Source organism: Danio rerio, chromosome 24 (assembly GCF_052040795.2).
Source record: "Danio rerio strain M-AB ecotype USA chromosome 24, GRCz13ab, whole genome shotgun sequence".
Classification (NCBI taxonomy): domain Eukaryota; kingdom Metazoa; phylum Chordata; class Actinopteri; order Cypriniformes; family Danionidae; genus Danio; species Danio rerio.
The window spans coordinates 25,345,854-25,370,027 of record NC_141044.1 but is presented as its reverse complement, the minus strand read 5'-3'; the positions used below and the strand labels follow the sequence as shown (position 1 = coordinate 25,370,027).

The 24,174-nt window shown below is 35.0% G+C and overlaps 1 protein-coding gene across 9 annotated transcripts in view; it reads left to right on the top strand.

The window, feature by feature from the left end:
• The window catches only part of ctnnd2a (catenin (cadherin-associated protein), delta 2a), a 640,689-nt gene that overhangs the window by 460,736 nt on the left and 155,779 nt on the right, over positions 1 to 24,174 (top strand). For all 9 annotated transcript variants that reach the window (XM_087309485.1, XM_087309483.1, XM_087309489.1 and 6 more), the window contains one exon: positions 8,247 to 8,460. In XM_087309485.1, the coding sequence (XP_087165611.1) occupies positions 8,247 to 8,460 (214 nt within the window). The remainder of the gene's footprint in view (positions 1 to 8,246; positions 8,461 to 24,174) is intronic.

The following is a 24,174-nucleotide window of genomic DNA, read 5'->3' as shown; positions in this document are numbered from 1 at the left end:
GTTGGATAGATTGTGCTGGTTTTAATTCACTAAAAATGACTGGCTTATAAAACCCAACATACCATTGTATGTTTTTAATTGACTCAGAAAAACCGACTAACAAGAATTTTTCATTTGAGAATCACAATCAAGACGCATTTGTTTGTGAATTTGTTTGACTAAAAGAGCTGGCTAATAAAATCCATTTGTTGGAGATTTGTTTACACCAAGCCAGGACAATTCTATGGGCCCACGCCTTTTGGTCAGCGACACCCTACAAAAGGTACACCTGTCCAACTGCTCGTTAACACAAATTTTTAATCAGCCAATCACTCCCCTGCTCCCCGTCTTCACTTTCGTCCTTTGAAAATGCTTTCATAGACCTGTAACGACCAGCAATGATATCCGAACTGTGCCCAGGTTTTCTCAGTTTGTTTGACAAGTGTGAGTGCTCTGAATCGCCGTGGTTTAAAGAGGCATGCCTGACTGATGTTTGCTTGGGCTTTGGCACGGTATGCTTGTAGTGTGAGTGCAAAGCGACCTGAGCTCAAAACTGAAGATGCCATATCACTTATAAGCAACTGTTTCATATGGATTTTTTAATCATTCTTACTTTTCAATGCACACAAACTGTCATAAGTTATTAAAGATACAAAGCTCTCGCTGCATGAAAGCTACACCTTAAGCAAACCTCATAATACATGCAGCAACATGATTTATGATTATTTATAAGCATCAAAAGTAGTGGATCTGTTCCACAAAGTATTTGACTGCGTGTCACTAATTCAATCATGTCCTAACACAAGTCAATAAAGTTAACTTGCAAATTTTATCGGACACTGAACATAAAACAATCAAGTTGTCCCCCAAAAAACGATTTGAAGAAGCAGCAAAAAAAATAATTTTTGAGCACAAGAAATAATTGTCCGGATAACCAGAAACTCAAGCATAATTTTTTGGGAGTCATTTGGACAAGCTTCACTCAGAAGAATCATAAGACTCATTTATATGTAAATTGGTTGGACTTTAATTGTATGCTTTTGATTCAGTCCGATTATTCTTGTAGGACACGAAACACTATCAGAGCACTTTATTACAGTATTCTGTCCTCGCCAAACTTAATTTGTCATCCGTTCATCATCTTCTCCAAATACGTCACATTACAGAAGTAAAATAGATTGCAAATGCCATTTCATACTGACAGAGGTTTTTTGTAAGACAGATGCAAATGAACTTTAGCCAGACAGGAACTAGACACACAAACACACACACACACACACACACTGAAGCGGTAGAGAGGAGAAGGGCTATCAGATGACAGAGCAGTATCTCCCGCATGCAGCAGAGGTGAGCTGAATACTGATGAGCGCAGCGTTTCAGCCAGACAGCCCGAGCTCTGATGTTTATGGTCTTCCTGCTGAACCACTGGCCAAATGCAAAGGCAGCTCTTTCTCGTCCTCAGCTGGCCACTATTTATAGCAGGCGGCTCCGGCAAAGCAGCCCAGGTCTGTCTTCTGTGCAACCCGCCTCTGGCTAAAGTTCAGCTTTATCAGCCCTTTTGAGGGGGGAAAATCTAATCCGTCAATATCCATTTGCACATGCACTGTAGAGTTGAGAGCAAGCACTTCCGCACAGCTCGCTCATGCCTCTAATTGAATATCTCAGCATCTCCGCTGCTTCAGGACCATGCTAAAGTGCCTCTATTATGCTGCTTTAAGGGTTCTGCATCCATTGAATTTTTTATTTTATTATTATTATTTTTTTGCCCAAAATATACATCTGTTCTTTTCTCAACATGTCTGAAATAGTTTGTTCAAGGATCCGGTTTCTCTACACCTCGCCATTCACAGAATCTTATCTGCTTTGATTGGTCAATTAACCCAGTCTGTTTTGATTGGTCAACCCCTTATTATAAGGGGTGTGTGTTGAAAACCAAATGTCTATTACAAAATATGAATTTCACTTCAGCACTTAAATACACAGGGACATAATAATAAACTCTATTTTGCAGCATTAATTAAAATTTAAGTATGTGGAAGCCTGTTTGCAAAAAAAGACAATGTATTTTGTTATTTCAATTTTATCTTATAATTCTGACTTTTCCTGGCCAATTCAGAGAGAAAATAGTTAATATACTGTGAGATAAGGAGTTACAGTAGTTGCAAAGTTGTATGTTTACATCTTTCTGTTTGTAGTTTTGATTATATCTTGTAAGTTATTAGGCTTAACAGGGATTAGGGATATACACTCACTGGCCACTTTATTAGGTACACCTGTCCAACTGGCCAGTCACATGACAGCAACTCTGAAAGTCGGCAGCGACTTTAAACGTGGCATGGTTTTTGGTGACAGACGGGCTGGTCTGATTATTTCATAAACTGCTGATCTACTGGGATTTTCACACACAACTCTGTCTAAGGGTTAACAAACAATGGTCCAAAAAAGAGAAAATATCCAGTGAGTGGCAGTTCTGTGGACGCAAACACCTTGTTGATGCTAGAAGTCAGAGGAGAATGGCCAGACTGGTTCGAGCTGATAGAAACCACTCGTTACAACTGAGCTCTGCAGAAAAGCATCTCTAAATGCATAACACAACAAACCTTGAAGCGGATGGGCTATAGCAGCAAAGGACCACACCGGGTACCACTCCTGTCAGCTAAGAAAAGGAAACTAAGGCTGCAATTTACACAGGCTCACCAAATAGAAGAATGGAAAAACGTTGCCTGGTCTAATGAGCCTCGATTTCTGCTGCGACATTCGAATGGTAGTGTCAGATTTCAGATTACGCATTAACAACATGAAAGCATGGATTCATTCTGCATTGTATCAACGATTCAGGCTGGTGGTGGTTATGTAATGGTGTGAGGGATATTTTCTTGGCACACTTTAGGCCTATTAGTGCCAATTGAGGATCATGGAGATTCACATCATGGATGTGCAGACAATACATCTGCAGCAACTGTGTGATGCTGTCATGTCAATATGGACAAATATCTCTGAGGAATATTTCCAGTACCTTATTGAATCTATGCCACAAAGGATTAAAGCAATTCTGAAGGCATAAGGGGGTTCAACCTGGCACTAAGGTGTACCTAATAAAGTGGCTGGTGAGTGTATATTGTAATTGTGAGATATGCAAAGATTCAATTCTGAGAAAGAATGATTTTATTTTAATTGTTTACATCAAATTGAGAAATATGAAGTAAATATGACCAGATAAAAGTCATCAAAACATCAGATATAAACATCAATGTTTATATCTAGCTATTTATTTAGATTTTATTGTTTTACAATTATAAAAGAGAGCCACTGTTGCTAAATGTTTTTTTTTACAATTGTGAGATATAAACATAATACTGAGAGTTGAAAAAAGTTGCAATGGAAAAAAATTCTGTCTCAAACTTCTGATTTTCTTTTTTTTCTCTCTTCTCTTTATATTTATAGCATTATAATTATTCGGGTGGTTCTCATAACTACACTTTTTTTTTCTTCAAATTGCAAGATGTAAATTGCAATTGCAAAGCATTTTAGATTCTGAAAAGAAAAAAGAATCTGAGGAGAAATCTGAATGGTGAAACTGAGATATTTTTTGTTTTTTTTTGACAGAGCATGTCAACATCCCCTCAGTTCCTGCTTTTAATCCTCTGATGTTTTGTTGCTTCCAAACATCTGTAGCTTCCAAACATCCTGCAATCACAATAATTAATTATACTTCCTCTATATAATGTTGTGTGTACTGGGGCTGCGTTCTCACATCTCAGCACATGAATGAAATGCAGACTTTTGTGTGAAGCACATGTCTGTCTGTCTCTCGGGATGAGCCGTGCCTGTTTTCCTGTCAGGTGTTGTTTGAATATTCATGCTGTACATGCAGCACAATCTAACCAATATGATTAAAAGAATGTCTTTAAAATTAGTAAGAATAATATATTATTATTAAGAATGTATATTTTCAACTACATTTTGAAGTAAACCAAAAATGTCCAAAATATATTTTTGATCATTTGCTTTTTTGGTACATTTTTTAAAATGTATTTAAACTAATATATAAGTACATTATTGGAAGGAAATTTGTATTTGTTGTTAAAATTATTAAACATAAAAAAAAGCTTGTATATGAGCATTGAGTATATTACTCTTACTCTAAACTAGTTTAAATACAATTCTTCATTTGTTCATTTTTAATGATGGACACTTACAAATATTGTTAAGATAGGAATTTTTTTTTCTTGCCCTAAAATCAATTTTAATATATTTTGGTTTATAAAAAATTATACATTTTATCAAATGATATATATTTTTTTATCTGCAAAATAAATGTTTGAGCCACACAGTTACAAAATACAGCACAAATATTTAAAATGCGTTTTTTTATCATATAGGGCAGAAGCAGATCAGAAAAAAATCTTTTGGAAAAAATACTAGATCACTCACAGAAGATGAGATCAGAATATCTAGGTTAGGTAGGACAATTCTAATAACCGATTCATACACTGCGTCAGCATCAATGCACCCCATTCCTTTTGAATGCATGACGTCAAGCATTGCTAAACTGAATTGTGGATCAATCTGTGTTGGGAATTTCTCAAATTTTCAAGCGCCAATGAAAGCGTCAGTCAATCACTTTGCTTTATGCAAATCCCCCAGCTCAAACAGTAACCATTTGTGGTCTAATTTCATTGGCTGGCAATGCTATGATGGTCGCATTAGCAACAAACTTCAGCATCAAGGGTTGACGCTGATACCCCACGTGAATCGGGCGTAAGGACCCATGCACGTTTGTGTCCCCCAGAGTTAGTATTACGGTGCCCAGCACTGGGTCGTTTTTTTTTTTTTTTTGTTAATTATTCTGTCAATGCAACATTAATTGCATGTAAAAAATCCCCCAGCTCAAACAGTAATCATTTGTTTGTTTAATTTTAGTCCATATGAATTGCTTACCTTAAAAAACAATTGTAACTCCAATGAATCTTTTTTCAGTTTGTATACTTTAATTCTCCATTCAAAGTCTATTTGTATACACTTGGAAATACATTTAGAAATATTTTGTTAAATAGAGAATAAAATCAAATATATTTCATTCATTCATTCATTTTCTTGTCGACTTAGTCCCTTTATTAATCTGGGATTGCCACAGCAGAATGAACCCGCAACTTATCCAGCACGTTTTTATGCAGCAGATGCCCTTCAAGCCGCAACCATCCCTGGGAAACATCCATACACACTCATTCACACTCATACACTACGTACAATTTGGCTTACCCAATTCACCTGTACCACATGCCTTTGGACTGTGGGGAAAACCGGAGCACCCGGAGGAAACCCAAACGAATGCAGGGAGAACATGCAAACTCCACACTGAAACACCAACTGACCCAGCCAAGGCTCAAACCAGCGACCTTCTAGCTGGTGACAGCACTACCTACTGCGCCACCGCGTCGCCCAAATAAATTTTAAATATTTTCAATATTTCAATAAATATTGTATTGACCCTTCGGGTTTAAAATTTTAATATTTATTAATGTATAAAAAATATTTAGCATATATTTAAAATATGTTTTAGCCCGAATCAGAAGTATTTTTTGAAGAAGAAGAAGAATCAGAATATTTCTTTGACTGGGCTACTGGATGTGTTTGTGATGTCCATTGGAGCGGCTGTTAAAGTGAAGGCAGGTTGCTGATCTGTTGTGACGCTGCTGTTCAGAAGCACATCTGGCAGAACTGCTCCACCGCTCTTCTAAAGCCAATGCAGAAGGGTATTGTGTGTGCCAATTGGCAGCAGGACAGGAAATTAGAAATTCATAGTGCAATCGCTTGATGAATCTGCAGACAGACGCAGGTGTGGCTCTCTCTTAATAGTTTAGCTCACATGGTTTTATGTCAAATCGTTCAAAATATTTTTGGCTTGGCTTTTATTAGTCTGTAAGAGACCAAACTGTGGCAGAATCATCCACCACAGGAAGGTAATGTGAATTTGATTGACTGAAATAAAAGTTATTTATTCAGCCTTATGTCATTCTAAATCTACAATTTTTTTTTACTATTATTCTACTGAATGTTATTGTTATTGATGTATATAGAGAAATATAATATATTAATATTTATTTCTTTTCTAGATTTTACTTTTGATATTTAAATTTTATTATATTCATATAATTATTTTAGTTTAGCTAGGCTTTGTTTTATATTTGTTTAATTAAGTTAAGTTTATTTTTATTTCAATTAATTAATTTTTTTTTTACAGATTAAGTTAGTTATTTTGGTAATTTAACTAATTATGTTTTTATTTAGACACCAACACAACATTTAAAAAAAAAAACTATTTAATTTAATTTGAATAAATTTTTTTATTTTATTATTATACATTTTTACTTTACTTTTATTTTATTCATTTATTTATTATAATTATAATAATTTTATTGATTTTATTTTATTTATTTATTTTTTTTTTACTAAGGTTTTGTCAATTTGGAAATAATGTCAGTATAAGTTTTTCTATATATACAAAAAAATAAATAAATAAACTAAAATGACACTGGTTATCAATTTGCATTGCTTGAGTAAATGTCAATCTGTGTTGTTTTTCAGTGTTGTCAGGAATGCTTGGCTTGTTTTAGTGCAATCTCAGATCCTGGCTGGCTTTAATTGACTTTATTGTAGAAAAGCAAAGCCCTGTTGATAGAGATTTACTCACACCTCACAGTCTGAAGAGTGATTCATTCTCAGACACCCTTTACTATTGATTTTTCAAATACACTGGTTATGGACTCAGCACCTACTGTTTGTTCATTTATCCTCCAAATGATCTCATGGACTGACGCTAAGCTGTTTCAGTGGGACTTAACACTGAATTCCCTGGGTTTGTCTTTTTTTTCTTTTTTAATTTATGTGAGGCAGCACAACTGAATGTCAGAAGAGAAAGGTCAACTTTCAAATGACTTGCTGGATGTTGAGGCCAAAGCTGTTCTATTCGCACTGACCAGATCAATTGAAGTTACATTCAAATGCAGAGTTCAAAATGAGTTCACAACGAGAATATGAATTCATTTTCAAAGCCTCATCTATCTATCTATCTGTCTATCTGGATGGATGGATGGATGGATGGAATATTTAGATAGATAGATAGATAGATAGATAGATAGATAGATAGATAGATAGATAGATAGATAGATAGATAGATAGATAGATAGATAGATAGATAGATAGATAGATAGATAGATAGATAGATAGATAGATAGATAGATAGATAGATAGATAGATAGATAGGTAGGTAGATAGATAGATGTTGAATGTTTATTTTAACAATCAGAGCAATTTTATTAGAATCTTATGGGAAACATCATGTTTGTCGTCAAACTGGGAAAAGACTGAACACACACTGATATTTGTAAAGAAGTTGGCGATGAAGTAGGCCTACACGATAAATCCAAATGTAGTTGAAATGTGTGGTTGTGGGATTGTCATGTGCATCTTGTTAGAGAAGCACAGCACTGTGATCAGTAGTAAATCTTCTTCGAAGGTCAGAGGATGCTTTTGCATGGAAACTGCAGATATGTCACAAAGAAGAGACCCAGGAAATCAAACAGAGGATTTAACTTCCTTTATTGATTCAGCTTGGCTAATAATCACACAACTACAAAACGATCTCAGAGGGACTTTCAACAGATGTTATGAAGTGACTTTGCATTAAACTCATGTCATTAGCAGCAACACAGAGACATATATTACTGAGAAGCTACTGTCTGCAAAATCACAAAATTATTATTTTCGATTTTAGAATTGCACCTATTAAATCATCTACAATTTTTGCGTAGCTTGTCAGTGAACTATGGATCTGTGCAGTAAATGCTGCTCCATCTAAAAGCAGCTGCTGAAATTTACAGCTCATTGCAGAGCCGGCTTGACTGACAAAATGTGCATGAAACTGCCATCAATTAATCATGTAGCCCTACAGTGAAGTGTTGTGTTTTGGTGATGTATTCTGCAGCAAGAGTTTGTCTCTTATAAGCTACATTACATAACAAAGTGAATGAGAATGTTTTTATTTTTTTTATTTTATTTTTATCCATTAGCAACATGTAGCTCCTTACCTGCATTTATCAGTCAATTCACCAGTAATTTTCATGTATGTTTCATGTCATGAGTTTACTAGTTAATGCTACTATTCATGTAAAGGCAATTGTTTTACCCTTGTACCCAAACTCACAAAGTTTTGAAAATGTGAAAATAGCATCCCCCATCATCATGTATCTGTCTGTTTCTCTCAGATACGGAGGCAGGGTGGCATTCAGTTGCTAGTGGATCTGCTGGATCACAGGATGGCTGAAGTTCACAGAAGCGCCTGTGGTGCCCTGAGGAACCTTGTTTACGGCAAGGCCAACGATGATAATAAAATCGCTCTGAAGAACTGTGGAGGAATCCCTGCGCTCGTCCGACTACTCCGCAAAACCTCTGATGTGGAAGTCAGAGAACTGGTCACAGGTAAGAACATCTGCTGGCCCTGGCATTATTCTCTCTTCAGTTTGAGTTTTAATTACTTTTATTACAGAATTTCATGGTAAAATGGCGTAATGGCATAATGGCAAAAACTGCACATAAAGGGATATTTCACCAAAAAAAGTAGCATTTTTCATAATTTACTTTGTTATTTGAGTTTGTTTCTTTAGTTGAACAAAAAATAAGATATTTTGAAAATTACTGGTAGCTGGTACCATTTTTTTTTCTACTATAGAACTCAATGAGTGGCAGCAACCAGCATTCTTCAAAATATATTCTTTTGTGTTCAACATAAGTAATAATCTCATAAATATATAAAACCTCACATAAGAGAGAATAAATGAGGTCATTTTCATGTTTGTATGACTGTCCCTTTAAATCAGTGGGTTTTGATTTCAGGAAGAGTTACATTTTCTTTTAATCGTAAGTACAGAGACTCCAAACTTAATTGTCTTATGATCTGTTTCAAAGCTTTCATCTCTTTAATTTGAAATTCTTGCTCATTGAGTAATGGACAGTTGATTGATGTTTCACAATTAGAAGACTTCATTTAGTTCCTATTTTAATATCTCTTTGACAAGAAAATGCATTGGTTTTACTCTAGTCATTGCAAGTGCAGTAACTCAAGCTCATGAAAAATACTTTCGCAACAATGATATTATGTTGCTGCCTCTACATTTAATGACAGATAATTTGTGAAATGACCAGCGAGTGGTGCTAAACATCATGGTCAGATTTCTCAGAAACCGATAAAGATGTCTGTGACATTGTTTTTTTATGTTTAAATAGTATAAAGATTAAAGAAGCCCTGGTAAATCTAACGGCTCATAAAAAATGCATGTTAATGGCAGATATCGCATTGATTTCTTATCAACATTTGCGACGTGGAGGCAGTTTTGAAGTAAAATGTCCAGTGAACTGGGCTACAAATCTTCAGTTCAGTTTTCTCTGAAATACATGTGACTGTGGCAATTTTGCATTTGAAAAGTTAATAAAAAAGTAATAAAGAGATGTAAATTATGCAATACAAATGTATGTAAATCATTAATATCAGTGAGAATTTGCCTTCAAAGCCTCCCTCACATTCTGGTTTTGAGCAGGCCAAGCTGTTTCTCATCGCTCTGTGTGAAACTCAGACTGAATGACAACTTAAAACATTAAACCGTTCAGTGTTTTGTTAATAGAGGTTTGATGTTGGGGCTTGTAATCAAGGTAGAGACAATTTCATTGATGTAGAGGAGTCATGTATTAGGCAGTCTGTTATTACGACATTGAATTTTGCATTGACATTTTAACATATCTGCAGTTGTCGAATGAGTAGCTAAAAAAGCATGCTTTATAGCAGTGTTTCTCAACCACATTCCTGGAAGACCACCAACACTGCATATATTGGATGTCTCTTTTGTCTGTCACACCAATTACAGGTCTTTCATTCTATGCTAATGAGCTAAAGGTCTGAATCAGGTGCGTTTTTGCTTTAGGAGACACGGAAAATGCGCAGAGCTGGTGGTCTTCCAGAAATGTGGTTGAGAAACACTGTTTTATAGTATAACTGGGTCAATGTTTTAGTAATTCTGAATGGATACTGAGCAAGTTTGCTATGCTGGAAAAGACATATATATGAATATTGATATGTGGTCCAATCCCTAACCTGATTTCACCAAGTAGGACAAGTAGGTTGCTAGATCAACATCTGTTACAATCAGCCAATCAGAATTAAGTAATACGTTTATTTAAGCTTAGGGCTGGGTTTGTGTGCTTCTACATGAGTGTTATCCAACTAGTATTCCGCTCTGATTTTGGGAAGACTTTACTGTTATGATTGGGTTTAGGGGTAGGAAATAGTTATGGACCATAGACTGTAAAAAATATAGACGTAGTATCCGTGACATCACCCATAGGTTTTTGAAGAACACAAAAGATGCTATCAGTAGGCGTGGCCAACCATCGCCTTTTTTGTTTGCGTATCATCGCACTGACCGATGACAAAAGCGCATGCCCTTTCAGCTGCTACCCATCCCTGGAGACATCCATACATACCCATTTACACTCATTCACACACACACACACACACACACAGACTACGGCCAATTTTAGCTTATCCAAATTCACCTACACCGCATGTCTTTGGACTTGTGGGGGAAACCGGAGCACCCGGAGGAAACCCAGTGAGAACATGCAAACTCCACACAGAAATGCCAAAATACCCAGCCGGGGCTCAAACCAGCGACCTTCTTGCTGTGAGGTAATTGTGCTAACCACTACGCCATCATGCTGCCTCATACTATTTTATTTTACCTGAACTTTCTCTCCTGTAATTTATCAGTGCTTTATAAAAAAGTTTTTGTTCATTTGTTTTTGTTCACCATCAAGTACAGAAAGAGATATTTTCCTCAAAATAAATTACCTGTCCTAAAAAGAACAACATCTCCAATGGCTTTGCATTCCCAAACATGCTTGTAAATTGTTTCAGTGGCGGAATGGATAGACTCTGGAACGAAGCCACGCTGGAAATGCCTGCTACACTCTGAATTCAGATTAACATATAAATTAAAAGCATTGCACACAGGGCACTTAGAGAGACTTCCTGTCACAAATTAATCAGCAAGCTGGAAGCCTCAAGGTCTCCGGCTGCCCAGAGGATTCTCAGCCTCTCAATCTCAAGCAGAGCAGCGCTTCTGAGTCATGCTTTGCCTGACGGTTTTACTCTGCAGAAATGTGCTTGGGTTTTTTTGACACGCGAAAAGTAGACGCAGCCATATGGACCCACTCGGACCTGATGGTCAGGTGCCCTGCCAGCTTTGGCTTCAGATGCCTGTGAGGTTTGTGCGCAGCTTTTCCCACAACGAAAATGGGCACATCATTCCATCCTGGAGAACGTCACCGTTTGAAAATCAAAAAATTCTGATTTGGAATCATTGATTTGACATCAACCTTCTGTTCTGTCCGATAATGTAGGCACACTTAGTAAATATGAGCAAATAACACTAGGAAGAAAATGTCTTCTGTGTTTAATCTTTTGATCTTATGTTCAAAATATTAACAGGAAGTAAAACTTAATATGCCTGAGTTTGTTTTTGGATGAGAGTAGTGGCTTTTTTCTTTCAGAACTTTAAGTCATTATGTGATGATGTCGACTTTAAGACACAGACTCAATTAACTTCTGCAGTTCTCCAGCTTTGGTTGGTGGACATTGTTTGTCTGCAGTAAATATAATTGTTTCAGTGATAAGACAAACACGTCATCTGTCAGGCTGAATTATCAACTTAGTTGATGGGAGTTTCTTAGTATTGCCTTCATGGTGTAAATGGGTATTTTTAGTGTTTTTGCTTTGGGTGTTTTCTTGTAGTCATGCCCCATTTTGTAAAGGTCAACAACCTCTTGATACAAATCGCAGCTCTGTTCTTTGGTCTTGCCCATTGTGGTGAATGCATAAGGGTGTATTCACTACAGCAAAGTCTGTTAGTTACTTGCTTATAGACCAAACATGATGTTGATTCTCTTGTTTGGTGCAGTTCACTTTAACACCACCCTTTGGCAAGTAAACACATTCACACCTGTGTGAGCCATCGATTGAACAGTAATACTTTTGCTCCCTTGGCATAGAGTCTGCCATGCAACCCTTAGCTTTCAAAAGAACCAACAAACTCTTGCTGTAGCTCTCAATACATTTTTTAGTGGGGTTTGTTAGTGGTGGTTTACTGGAGAGCATGGCTGATGGTTGAATAGCAACTGCAGACGCCATTGATGGAAAAATCAAGCTAGGGATTTCTGCAAATGTGTCAGATAGAGGTCGGATCATTAAACTACTTTAAATGATCCACACCATAGTTTATTTGGAAGCAGACCTAACTAATGTGCGAATTATACATTGACTATTAGGGGGGTCAAGTTTTTTAGTTTTGCTCTGTAATATGCCTCAGTGAACCAAATGTATATATTTAATTCAATTACATCTAGTTTATTTGAGGAATATTATAGGTGGTTATCAAAGACATGTATGATATTAAGTAAACAAAGACATGTTTGCTTTCCTGAACCAATTTATGGAAGACCATAAAAGACTGCACACATTTTTTATTTTATATTACTGTTTAACCTTCATATGTAAGCCAGTATATAATAAAATATAAACTAAGCATCTAGTTTTACAGACACCAACAAACGCTTACACTGTCTGTTGGTGCTTTAGATTTGCTGGTTTCAAACTGTTGAATTCATATTTCTGGCACAAACATGCATTCACAATGGTATGAACCATTATAGAGGTAGTCAAATGTATATTGAAGTGATCTATTTTTTTAATTATTAATATTATTATGTAAGATACAGAGCAGAGCAAACTATTTCTTAACTATTAAGGAGCAGATCATAAATTATCATAAAAGTCTTCGTGCTGCAGGTATTAGGAGGTTTGCTGAAGGTGCAGAAAGGGGTTTACATCTTCAATAAACTACGACAGTTTGCGTTCATTGAAAATTAAGAATGATTAATAAATCAATATGAAGCAGTCCCCTAAAAGTGACGTTGTGTCTTCAGTTTCGGGCTCAGGTGCAATTTGCACTCCCATTACAAGCATATCGCGCCAAAGCCCAACTTAACTGTGCACTGGCACACCTCTTCCAACGGGGCCAGGACCGGCCAACTGAACCATGCCTGAGCCCAATTCAGAGCACTCACACTTCTCAAACGAATCGGGAAACGCGCCTGCCAATGGTTCAGATCGCATTGAGTGAGTGCGCCATCAATCGAACAAAACAATATAAGTTAATTTGTGGTGTTGGCCTTTTGTGCTGCCTCATATAAATAGCACATATAGTGATATACAGTATAGTGAAACAGGAAGTTATTGCTAAATGAAAATGTAACATTTCAGTGGGAATACTTTAAAAATGTAATTAGTCTGTGCTGATCGTAAAAAGAGTTTTTTTTTTGTTAATATTCTGAGCAAGCAAACAGAAGGATAAACAATCAAAATATGATTTTTCCAAGTCATCTTTGCTCATATTTACCAAGAGTGCCAATACCAGTAGACAGCATTAGGTACAGCTATTGTAGTTTGTTTATGTGTAGGTGCTAATACATATTTTATCACACATGTATCATAAAGCTTTAAAACATTTTTTTTTTATCAAGCATCCTCAAACAGCATAAGGTGTACAACACATTTCCATGTGTAGTTTTCCTAAAGGAAGTGCTTAGAGGTCAGTGTGAAAGATAAATAGAGAAGAGTCTGACTTTGTGAGCGCAAGCTTGTTCCTTTTTGAGTCAGATGACTGTGAAGAACAGATGGATTGTTGGTCTGCAGGAACAGGAAGCTCACTAGAAACCCAGACAACAGAACATCCCTTGAGAAACTGTCTGAATCCTTTGGCAGCGAGAGGTGTTTGAATTGCACTACTCACTGTAATTGTATGCTGAAATTAGGGAGGATTTGTGCTTAGAATAATTCCACTTAGCATCTGGTTTTTGTCTTTTTCTGCATTGTTAGCATACGACCTTGCTTTTTTAAACCCTTTGTTATGGTATATTCAAACATTCAAACGTTTTTAATTTTGAATATTTGATGTCTTATTTCTCGTGTGTCCAAGGCTGTGTTTATTCGATGAATGATATATAAAAAGTAGTTATGTGAAATATAATTGCAATTTTAGTTTAATCTTACTAACTGCAAACCGATTATCAGTATGGGACTAGTTAAGTGCCAGATCTTAATATTTCATATGGAGTGGAATTCAGATGCGCTCTATTTATTATCTAATAACCTAATTTTAGTTTTAACATTGTGTGACATTAATAAGCAGTGTTGGGGTAAGTTACTTTTCAAAGTAGTGCATTACAATGTAAAAATTGTAAAAACCCAAAAAAAGAAGTAACTAGTTGCATTACTTAGTTACTTTTAATAAAAGTTAATGTATTATGTGTTACTTTTTAATTACTTTTTTTTTTACTTGATCTCTTTCAGAACTTGCAGGGTATTTAAAAAAGCTGTAGGTCTAATATGCCAAGAAAGTATTGCTGTTTTTAAAGAATACAACCTAAGGGGCCGATCACACCTAACACACTTTGTGCGTTAAGAGGTGCCTCTTTTGAATGGTTTACTAATGACCGTGAGGGTTTTGTGCGCTGCTTATGCGCCCTGCGTGCCTCGTGTTTCAGCTGTCTACTGCACCTCGCGTTTTTGCCGTAGCAGACTCCTAACTTTGACACCCTTGTGAAAAGAGGGGACCAGGCTCATTGTTCACATGTACACGCTCATATTAACATGACTTGGAATAACAAAGACTAAGATTCTTCTTCCGTTTTATCTCATAGTTTAACCAGTTAAACTCTGCATGCCTGGTACCGGGAACAAAATGACGTCATCGGGAGAATAACTATAGATTTAATAATGATATGATATGATATGATATGATATGATATGATATGATATGATATGATATGATATGATATGATATAGGGATGTAACGGTATTGTAAATACCGTCATACCTCAATATTAATTTTTTTCGATATTACCGTAGTCGCATGACTCGGTAAAACTATAGATCTTCTGAGAAAATTTGCTCAGGCGAATGAAGCGAACGGGAGGTACCGGAAACTACAATTCCCATCAGCCCAGGCTTGGCCATAATCCCTTGCGGTCTGTTGTCGCTGCAGATCCAGTAATGCGGAAATGGAGTGTGCTGCTAGAAGCGGGGATGAAAAAGAGCTGGAAAACCCTAAAGCGGGTGTTGTCGCCACGCGCGTACTGAAAAGTGGTGCTGTCGCGTGAGTTCTTATCAGCTGTGTTGTCGCGCGCGTACTGAATATCGGTGTTGTCGCGCGAGTTCTTATCAGCTGTGTTGTCGCGCGCGTACTGTAAAGCGGGGACGAAGGGTATGTCGCGTCGCGGGGGCACTTTTGATCATTTTGGAAGGGAACTTTCTATCCAAGACTAAAAAGGGCATGTGCACTGCACAGGTTGAGCCCTGTGTGTGCACGTGCCTGCTAGTTGGGGAATAGGACTAATAATCAGTCATGGGGACTGCAGAAATACAGCACACTGTTCAGATTGATGCAGACATGAGATCTCTATCTCACTCATGGTTTGTCCTCTCAAGTGGGGGAAAGACAATGCACAACGTTACCCACTGCTGTCAACCTGGGCCAAGTCATATCTCTCTGTCCCAGAAACCTCAGTCCCAAATGAGAGGGTTTTTTTCTGTTGCAGGGGACATTGTAAATACCCAGAGATACCAGCTTTTACCAGATTATAGTTATATGATAATTTTCCTTAAAACCCATCTATATCTAAGTGAGTGAGTGATTGATTAAATGTTGAATGTGATGAGTTTTCAACAATACTAAATTGAAACTTAATTTTTTTACATGGTTTAATATTTTTTTGTTATTAAAATTGAAGTTCCTGTTTCAAAGCTTACAGATAGATGACTAATTTGTATGTCATTGACACTTTTGGCACTTTTTTGGAGTATTTTCATAAGTTTTGTTTTTTCCTGTAAATGATTCAATAAATACCGTACCGTGACATTCATACCGAGGTATTACCGTACCGTGAAATTCTGATACCGTTACATCCCTAATATGATATGATATGAGCATATTTATAAAAGCTCAAATGAGATTGTTGTCAATTTGACTCAAATTATTTACTAATTACTGGTTAAATGCTGTTTCATTTTTTTGTCATGGAATATATTTTCCATGCTTACATCCGCTTTAAAAAGTTCTTTTATCAAAGGTTTGTGGTTTTATCAAGTTCTATGATGATTGATCTGTATATTCTAAAAGCGGTGCAAATTAGATTGTAAATTTGACTGAATAGTAAACTTTAAGAATTATTTAAATGTGTATTCTTATGTTAATATGAGATTTTTTCTATCAGACAATATCTTTTCTATTCTCCACTGTAAAAATTATTATTATTATTATTATTATTATTATTATTATTATATTTTATAAGGGATTATTTTATTGTTTTATGATGATTGACAAGTAAATACGAATAGCAGTGCAAATTAATTTGACTTGAAAATTTGACTCAATAATAATTATTAAAAAATCTGTTTTGTGTTGATGTGACATGTTTCTGTCCGATATTACATATTCCATGCATACTGCCACTATAAATAAAAGTTATTTTTTGAAGAGTTTGACATGTGGCCCATCACTTGGATTGCAAAATTTGATGTGGCACACGGGTCTGAAAAGTTTGCCCACCACTGACCTAACACCTAATTGTGCTTGTTTGTGTTTGAATCAAGACTGGTAAAAGAAGTTTAAAAAGTATTTAATCTTAAAACTAAATTAATGTAATATAACAAAGTTAAAGGCATAGTTCACCTAAAAAGCATATTTACTTACCTCAAATGGTTCCAAACCTTTATGGGTTTCTTTTTCTGTTAAACACCAAAAAAGATATTTTGAAGAAAGCAGACAACCGGCAACCATTGACTTTCACAGTAAGGAAAACAAATACAATGGAAGTCAATGGTTACAGATTTTCAGTTTTGTTTAGTTTTTTTTACTTTTTGTCCAACAGAAGAAAGAATCTCAAACAGGTTTGGAACATGTAAAGAGTGAGTAAATAATGACACATATTAGTTTGGAGTTCTCTTTCCCTTTAAAACCCCATCTTTAAGGACATATCAGGTAATGTTAAGGAAATAGTTAGTTTTTAGAGAGAAGCTTTTTTAATTTTTGTTTAAATGCATTCAACCACATTAGCGTTTACAATAGGAAAGCAATTGTTTACAATATGAAGGCAGTTTAAGTTCATTTTCTACTAACTCTGTTGACAAGCTCAAATGTTTTAGACCTCATTTACTCCAGTAGCTTCCTCCATTTGTGATCGGATCAGCTAAACTCATTTAAATACAAGTTGTACATAAAAACTTTGCTCAAAACTCTCACTAATCCAGTATTTCAGCAACATATTAGCTGTACATAAACATTTAGCCATTACATAGCACAAATTCAGCTCTTTACATGCGCCTTCACACAGACATGCAAAAAAAGTGAAGATGTCTGTATAGGATTTTTCCTGGGTACAGTGAGAGACCCTGGTGAAATGAAGCAGTCTAAATGTAGACCTGTGTTCTGCTGGCATGAGATTTGATCTTGGTCAATGTCACCACTGACGACAATTATGTCCTTGTAGTCTCTAGCATTGAGTCTCTCTCTCTCTCTCTCTCTCTCTCTCTCTCTCTCGTTCCCTTATGAGAAGCTCTCTGATTAGATACCCTCTCAGTTCAGCAATCAAGGTTGTTCTTTCCTTTCTCTGAACACATGCTTTTGTTCAAAGACTTAAGAAAGTAAAAGTCAAGACTAAAATGAACCACGAAACACTACTGGAACAAGATTGACAGCAATAAAAAGCTCTCTACTGGGCAAGGGTAAACAGAATAGAGTGCTGCGTTAATAGATTCTGCATTTGTGAGACAGATAATGATGACAGATTTTTATTATATTTAGTAAGCGATAAGATATTACTTTTTTAAAAAGCTTGAATCTTGAAATTGAACTGAATTTTATTGAAATAAAAACACCCAGTTAAAAAAACACATTAAACAGTCCTGCTTACTCTACTTAGAAGCCATTATGCCCATGGAATGTCCCCACGATCCATAAACAAGTGCATTTTATTTGTGTGTGTACTGGTTTTGGTAGTTGACAGGACAAATTAGTATTTTGACGTGTGTAAGTATTACAATGCTGAGGTGGTTTACGAGGACATGTCCTGTGTCCTCCCAATTCAAAAGAGCTAAAATCACACTTAACAGTCTTTTCACCTTCAAAATTTGCCACAGAATTCCAATGTACAATATAAAGAGTGCAATATATTAAATTATTTGTCCTCATAAACCACCAAAACAAGTGTGTGTGTGTGTGTGTGTGTGTGTGTGTGTGTGTGTGTGTGTGTGTGTGTGTGTGTGTGTGTGTGTGTGCGTGTGTCTAAGTGTTGGTACACTGTCAAGGTCAGCGTCATCAACTATTCAGCTGCCACCTCTTCATACTGACTCATAAATGTGCGTAGTTTCCTATGGAATGATAGAGAGAGAGAATGGGGTGCAGAAAGATTGGTGCAGATAAGCAAATGGGAAGAATAAAAGTTTGGTCTGACTCATTTTGCGTGCGCTTTGTAAAGATGATGGGCAGTGGGATTGATGTTGAAGGTTGACTTGATTCTTCTTGGTCACTCATGTGTTGTTTGATTTGTCGTCTTTGCTGTTTTTAGAGCTTGTCCTCTATTCCGACATCTGATAATTTTGTTGGTAGCACTGAATGACACTGAGTGGCTTTTAGCAAGAAACTCTTCACATTACAGAAAATAGCAGAATGGCAGCAAGGTCTTTCATTAAGTGCAACAGGAGGTGAGATTTAGACAAACGTGTTGTTTAAATCACTCTTGTTATCTCTCTTGCTGGTTTTGAATCTGGGATCCAAGAGTTGTTTTTTATTTAGAATACTTAACTATATACAAAACAATTAATTCATAGTTCATAACCATAAGCTTTATTTTATTTTATTTTATTTTATTTTATTTTATTTTATTTTTGTCACTTTTATTAAAGGGAAGGACGAGGACTTAAGTGTAGGAACTAATGGGTATGTATTCATTGTAAAAAAACAAATCAAAAAGCCCGGAGGGGGAAAAGAATAATAAAACACATGAACAAACTTGACTGGGCAGGCTGGCAGGGATCAGGGCTTGACAGAGAGAACGAGGCCTGCATCCAAGCACAAACTGAAACCAAAACCAACTACTGAGGCACTTAGAATGAAACACCACTCTGCAGATACAACAAACAGAAAGATCAGGACGAGACCGCACGTCCCAAAATGAGTGATTGACCCCTGAAAACTTGCCACCAAAACAAGAATTAACAAAACCAGAATGGCAGAATCCTGACTGTTTAATTTAATTTAATTTAATTTAATTTTATTTTATTTTATTTTATTTTATTTTATTTTATTTTATTTTATTTTATTTTTTGTTTATTTCATTATGTTTTATTTACTTTGTCAATAACTGATGTGTGTTTTTTTTTAAAAAGCATCTTAAATGATAAACTGTAATCTTAATTTTTTTTATGCAATCACAATTTTAGCTCTAAAATCTTGTTGTTTTGCAATAAAAACTAAAGTATGCAACTATAAAAGAATATTTTTCTATTTAATATTGTATTTTTCTACCACTTGTCCTTTATGAAAGTCTGTCTATCTATCTATCTATATATATATATATATATATATATATATATATATATATATATTTTTTTTTTTTTTTTTTTTAAGGAAATCCCTATATGTATGTGACATTGAAGTCTGAATAAATAGTTGAAGAATCATTATTCGTCCTGTGATTTATTTATATATATTATTTCCTATAACATTTTTTCTTCTGGAGAAAGTCTTATTTGTTTTATTTCTGCTAAAGTAAATGCCGTTTTTATTTTTTTTTAAATCATTTTATATCAATATTATTAGCCACTTAAGCAATAATTTTTTATATATATATATATATACAAAACAAACCACTTTTATACAATAATGTGCCTAACTACACTAACTTGCCTAAATAACTTAATTATCCTACACTGTAAAAAAAATCTGAGGTGGCAGAAAAAAAAGTCAAATAATGGCCGCTAAATTACAGAAATTTACCGTAAAATAACAGCACCCCAGCTGCCGGAAAAAAAAGTTAAATTACGGATTATTTTATAGTGTAGTTAAGCCTTTAAATGTTACTTTAAGCTGAATGCTTGCATCTTGAATATGAATACTATATACTGTCATCATGGTAAATAAAAAATAAATCTGTTATTAGAAATTATTAAAACTATTATGTGTGTGTGTGTGTGTGTGTGTGTGTGTGTGTGTGTGTGTGTGTGTGTGTGTGTGTGTGTGTGTGTGTGTGTGTGTGTGTGTGTGTGTGTGTGTGTGTGTGTGTGTGTGTGTGTATATATATATATATATCCAGAACCAAGGTCGATGAAAAGCAGTCAGCGAAAAGTCACTTCATTAAATCTCAGTGATGTCCTATGTTAAACCTCTTGAAATTATATGAATAGTTGTGCCTATTAATTTGCTTTGTCTAAAAGCATCTGCTAAATGAATAAATAAATCTAATGTATGTTCTCAGAATTTCAAAAGCTTTGTAGAATTTGAGCAAGTCCTCAAATTTGATAATGCTTCTAGGTTCAGAGAGAGTTGTGTGTTAGTTATGCATCTGCGGAAACAATGTAAAGTGTAGCTAATAAAACAGGAGTATGCTAAAAGCATGCTTCATTTAGAACTAGTGCGTTTTTTCTGTTTAAAACATAATTGCTTGGATTTGCTTTGTTTTGTAGTCGCATGGAAAGTGGTCTGAAATACATTTGTGCTGCTGGCAGAGAGAATGTACTGGAGTTTTTTAGGGATGAAATTGGAGATGTAGCATCTGTCAGGATAAATTACAGCCTCTCTCAGGTGAGATATTGATGAGATCACGATCGGCTGATTAGCTGCACGCTTGGCTAAATTGGCTGTTTCTCATTTGCAGGATGTTTTAGATTTGACTGCTTGAAATCGACCTCCCACAACCTTAGTAAGAACGCCTTCTTATTGAAACTTGAAAAAATGCCCTTTGATATCTTAGAGATTGATGTTATATTTGGTCTGGAATTTTGTAATCACTATATTAAAGAACTTCAAAGCTACGCAGAGAGGTATAATACCTGATGTTGAAAGAACACACATGCTGTACCGTGAGTGAGCTGTGTTTAGTGTGCAGATATTTCTCTCAAACATTTCAAAAATCTGGAGTGGTTAGATTTTTTCTTTGTTTTTGAAAGAAGTCTTGCTCTATGTTTACCAGGGCTGGATTTATTCATTCATTCATTTATTTTCTTTCAGCTTACTCCTTTTTTTTATCAGGGGTCACCACAGTGGAATAAACCACCAACTTATCCATCAAATGTTTTACAGAGTGGATGCGCTTTCAGCGGCAGACTAGGGTTGAATTTAATTCATTAAGAATATTTGTTATTTGTTACAAATTTAATTGTAATAAAAAAAATCACTTTTTATTTATTTTTATTTTTTATTTTTGTGTACATTCATGTGTTTTTGAACGAATCAACATCTTTGAACAAATCGGTTGAATTAAATGTGTGACATCGACAGTGACTTGCCAATGACTACTTGCTGTTTTTATTTTCAAAGTATAAATTATATTAATCATTTAATATAATAAAATAGAATGTATTTAAACAAATATAAATTAAAGAATTTGACAAAAGAGGATATGTTTAAGGTTATAAAATACTAATAAAATTTTGCAATTCTTCAAAGGTTAAAAAAAGTTTATTTATTAGTTTAATTATTTTTTCGAGATTTTGGCTGATCTAGATTGTTATTGTTATCTACAGTAAATACATTTCAGTAAATAAAGATTAATGTTTAATTCTGTTTTATGATATTTTATGTCCAGTTTTGGTGTGTTAGTTTTCTAGTTTTTTATTTTTAAATTTTTTGCTAATTTTAGTTTACAACCTAGAATTTAGCCTATACTATATGCATCACTAGTATTTGTGTTATAGATGTTGTTTTAAAATGTTTTAGATATTTATTTTTATTTTATTTAATTTTATTTCATTATTTTTTTTAGGCCTACCAGGGATTTTTTATTCTGGTAGTGTCTGTTTTGATTTTGGGATATGGGAAATTTACTGGTAATAGGTAATTTTTTACTGTATTATATTATATTATATTATATTATATTATATTATATTATATTATATTATATTATATTATATTATATTATATTATATTATATTATATTATATTATTCATTCATTCAATCATTTTCTTGTTGGCTTAGTCCCTTTATTAATCCGGGGTCACCCGGATTATTAATGCTGTGCATTAATAACTTAATAAGTAACCATATTCTTTATTATTGTAGATATGTTTGATAGAGTGTAAAGTTATTCACTGTTTAAAAATCTAACATTTTGAAATATTTATATTTATTGTTTAATATATCGATTATCAGCCTCCAAAGTGTTTAACGCATGAAGTGTTATCGGTTATTGGTCTCGGCAAAAAAGCCATATTGGTGCATCCCTACTAAATTTGTCCAAATTCTACCCCTTAGCCTTTCCCCTTACCCCTGCTCCTTGTTTTGTGCATTTATGTGAAGGGGTAGGGGTGTCCCAATTCTCTTTTGCTTGAAGGGGTAGAGCTAAGGGGAAGGCTAGATAGCCCTTGAAATGGATAAGAATGGATGAGATTTTTTTTTGCCTCTTGGTTTCGAGAGTGGTCCTGAAAAATCTCAGTCCTAAGGGGTATCTACCCCTTCCCCTTAGCCCTGCTCCTTCAAGCTAAAGAGAATGGGGACACCCCTACCCCTTCATGTGAGTGCACAAAATGATGGGTAGGTGTAAGGGGAAGGGCTAAGGGATAGAATTGGGATTGGCACCAACTCTTGTATAGTATTCCCACAACATATTTTCACATCTGGCACTTGATGACACTCGAATGCCCTGTCAGAAAAGTCTAGTGGCTGAGAGTGAGCTTTTTACAATGGCTGGTGTTACTGTTGTTTGCATGTGTTTGCATAGATGAATAAGGCCATGGTGTAAATGCACAATATAGTTACAGTACAAGCTTGTTCCCACATTATATCGTTATAACATGATATTGTTGCCTGCAGTGATTTCCTGAAGATAAAAATAAAAAAATAACACAACTGGAATAACTACAGCAGTCGATTTCATATGAAATAAATGATTGAGATGACGTATGATGCTTTGTGCAAGTGTTGTAGACAAGGGTGAAATTTAAAGCCTTTCCCATGCTTTTTCAAGAGCCAACAGGAAGGGGTAAATGTAGGGGAAGGGGTAAAACATAGAATTGGGATTGGGTCTAAGAATTGCAGGAAAAGGAGTCATTTTACACATTGTTACATTGTTGTAATTGTACAAAATCCTAATTACACACAATTCAAACAGATAGTTCAGAATCGAAAAAGAACATATAAATGTGAGTTTGTAAGAAATAAAATATTTTATTTCTGAGAAAAATAAACCAAAGAAACAAATTTAGAATTATGAGAAACTCTATACACTTGCAGTTACAAGAAATTGTGGCTACGAATTACGATAAAAAAGTCCACCGGTTACTTAACACTTGTTAACACCGGTTACTTAACACTAGCAATTCTGTGTTTCAAACAGTTGACATTCTGACAAAAAGTCTGCTGTGATTATTTTTTAAATGCAGTGTTATTGCCCAATATCCAAAATTGGCTCTATTAATGAAATCAGAATTTGAGCTGAACATATGAAAGACACAGATGCTTGAATATGACAGATTGACGTCCCTGTCAATATATATTTTAATCTCCTTAAATCCACCTTGCAAAAAGAGACAAGAAAATAATAACAGTAGACAGGTAGGGCAGCTGAAAAAACAGCTCCCTGACTATAGCTGTTCTTCAAGGAGCTCCCGAGAAAAAGAATAAAAACAGGTGGGTCTTCTTCTTCCCTTTGCTGAACTAAATAAATAACAAAATGTGACTATGACAATTAATATCCACTACCTGCTACAAAATTAAACAAAGTATCAAAATAAACAATTGAAGCAAAATAGTTAACACATTTTGAATACTAAAGGATCAAAAAGTTAACAAAAACATTGCAATAAAAAGAGC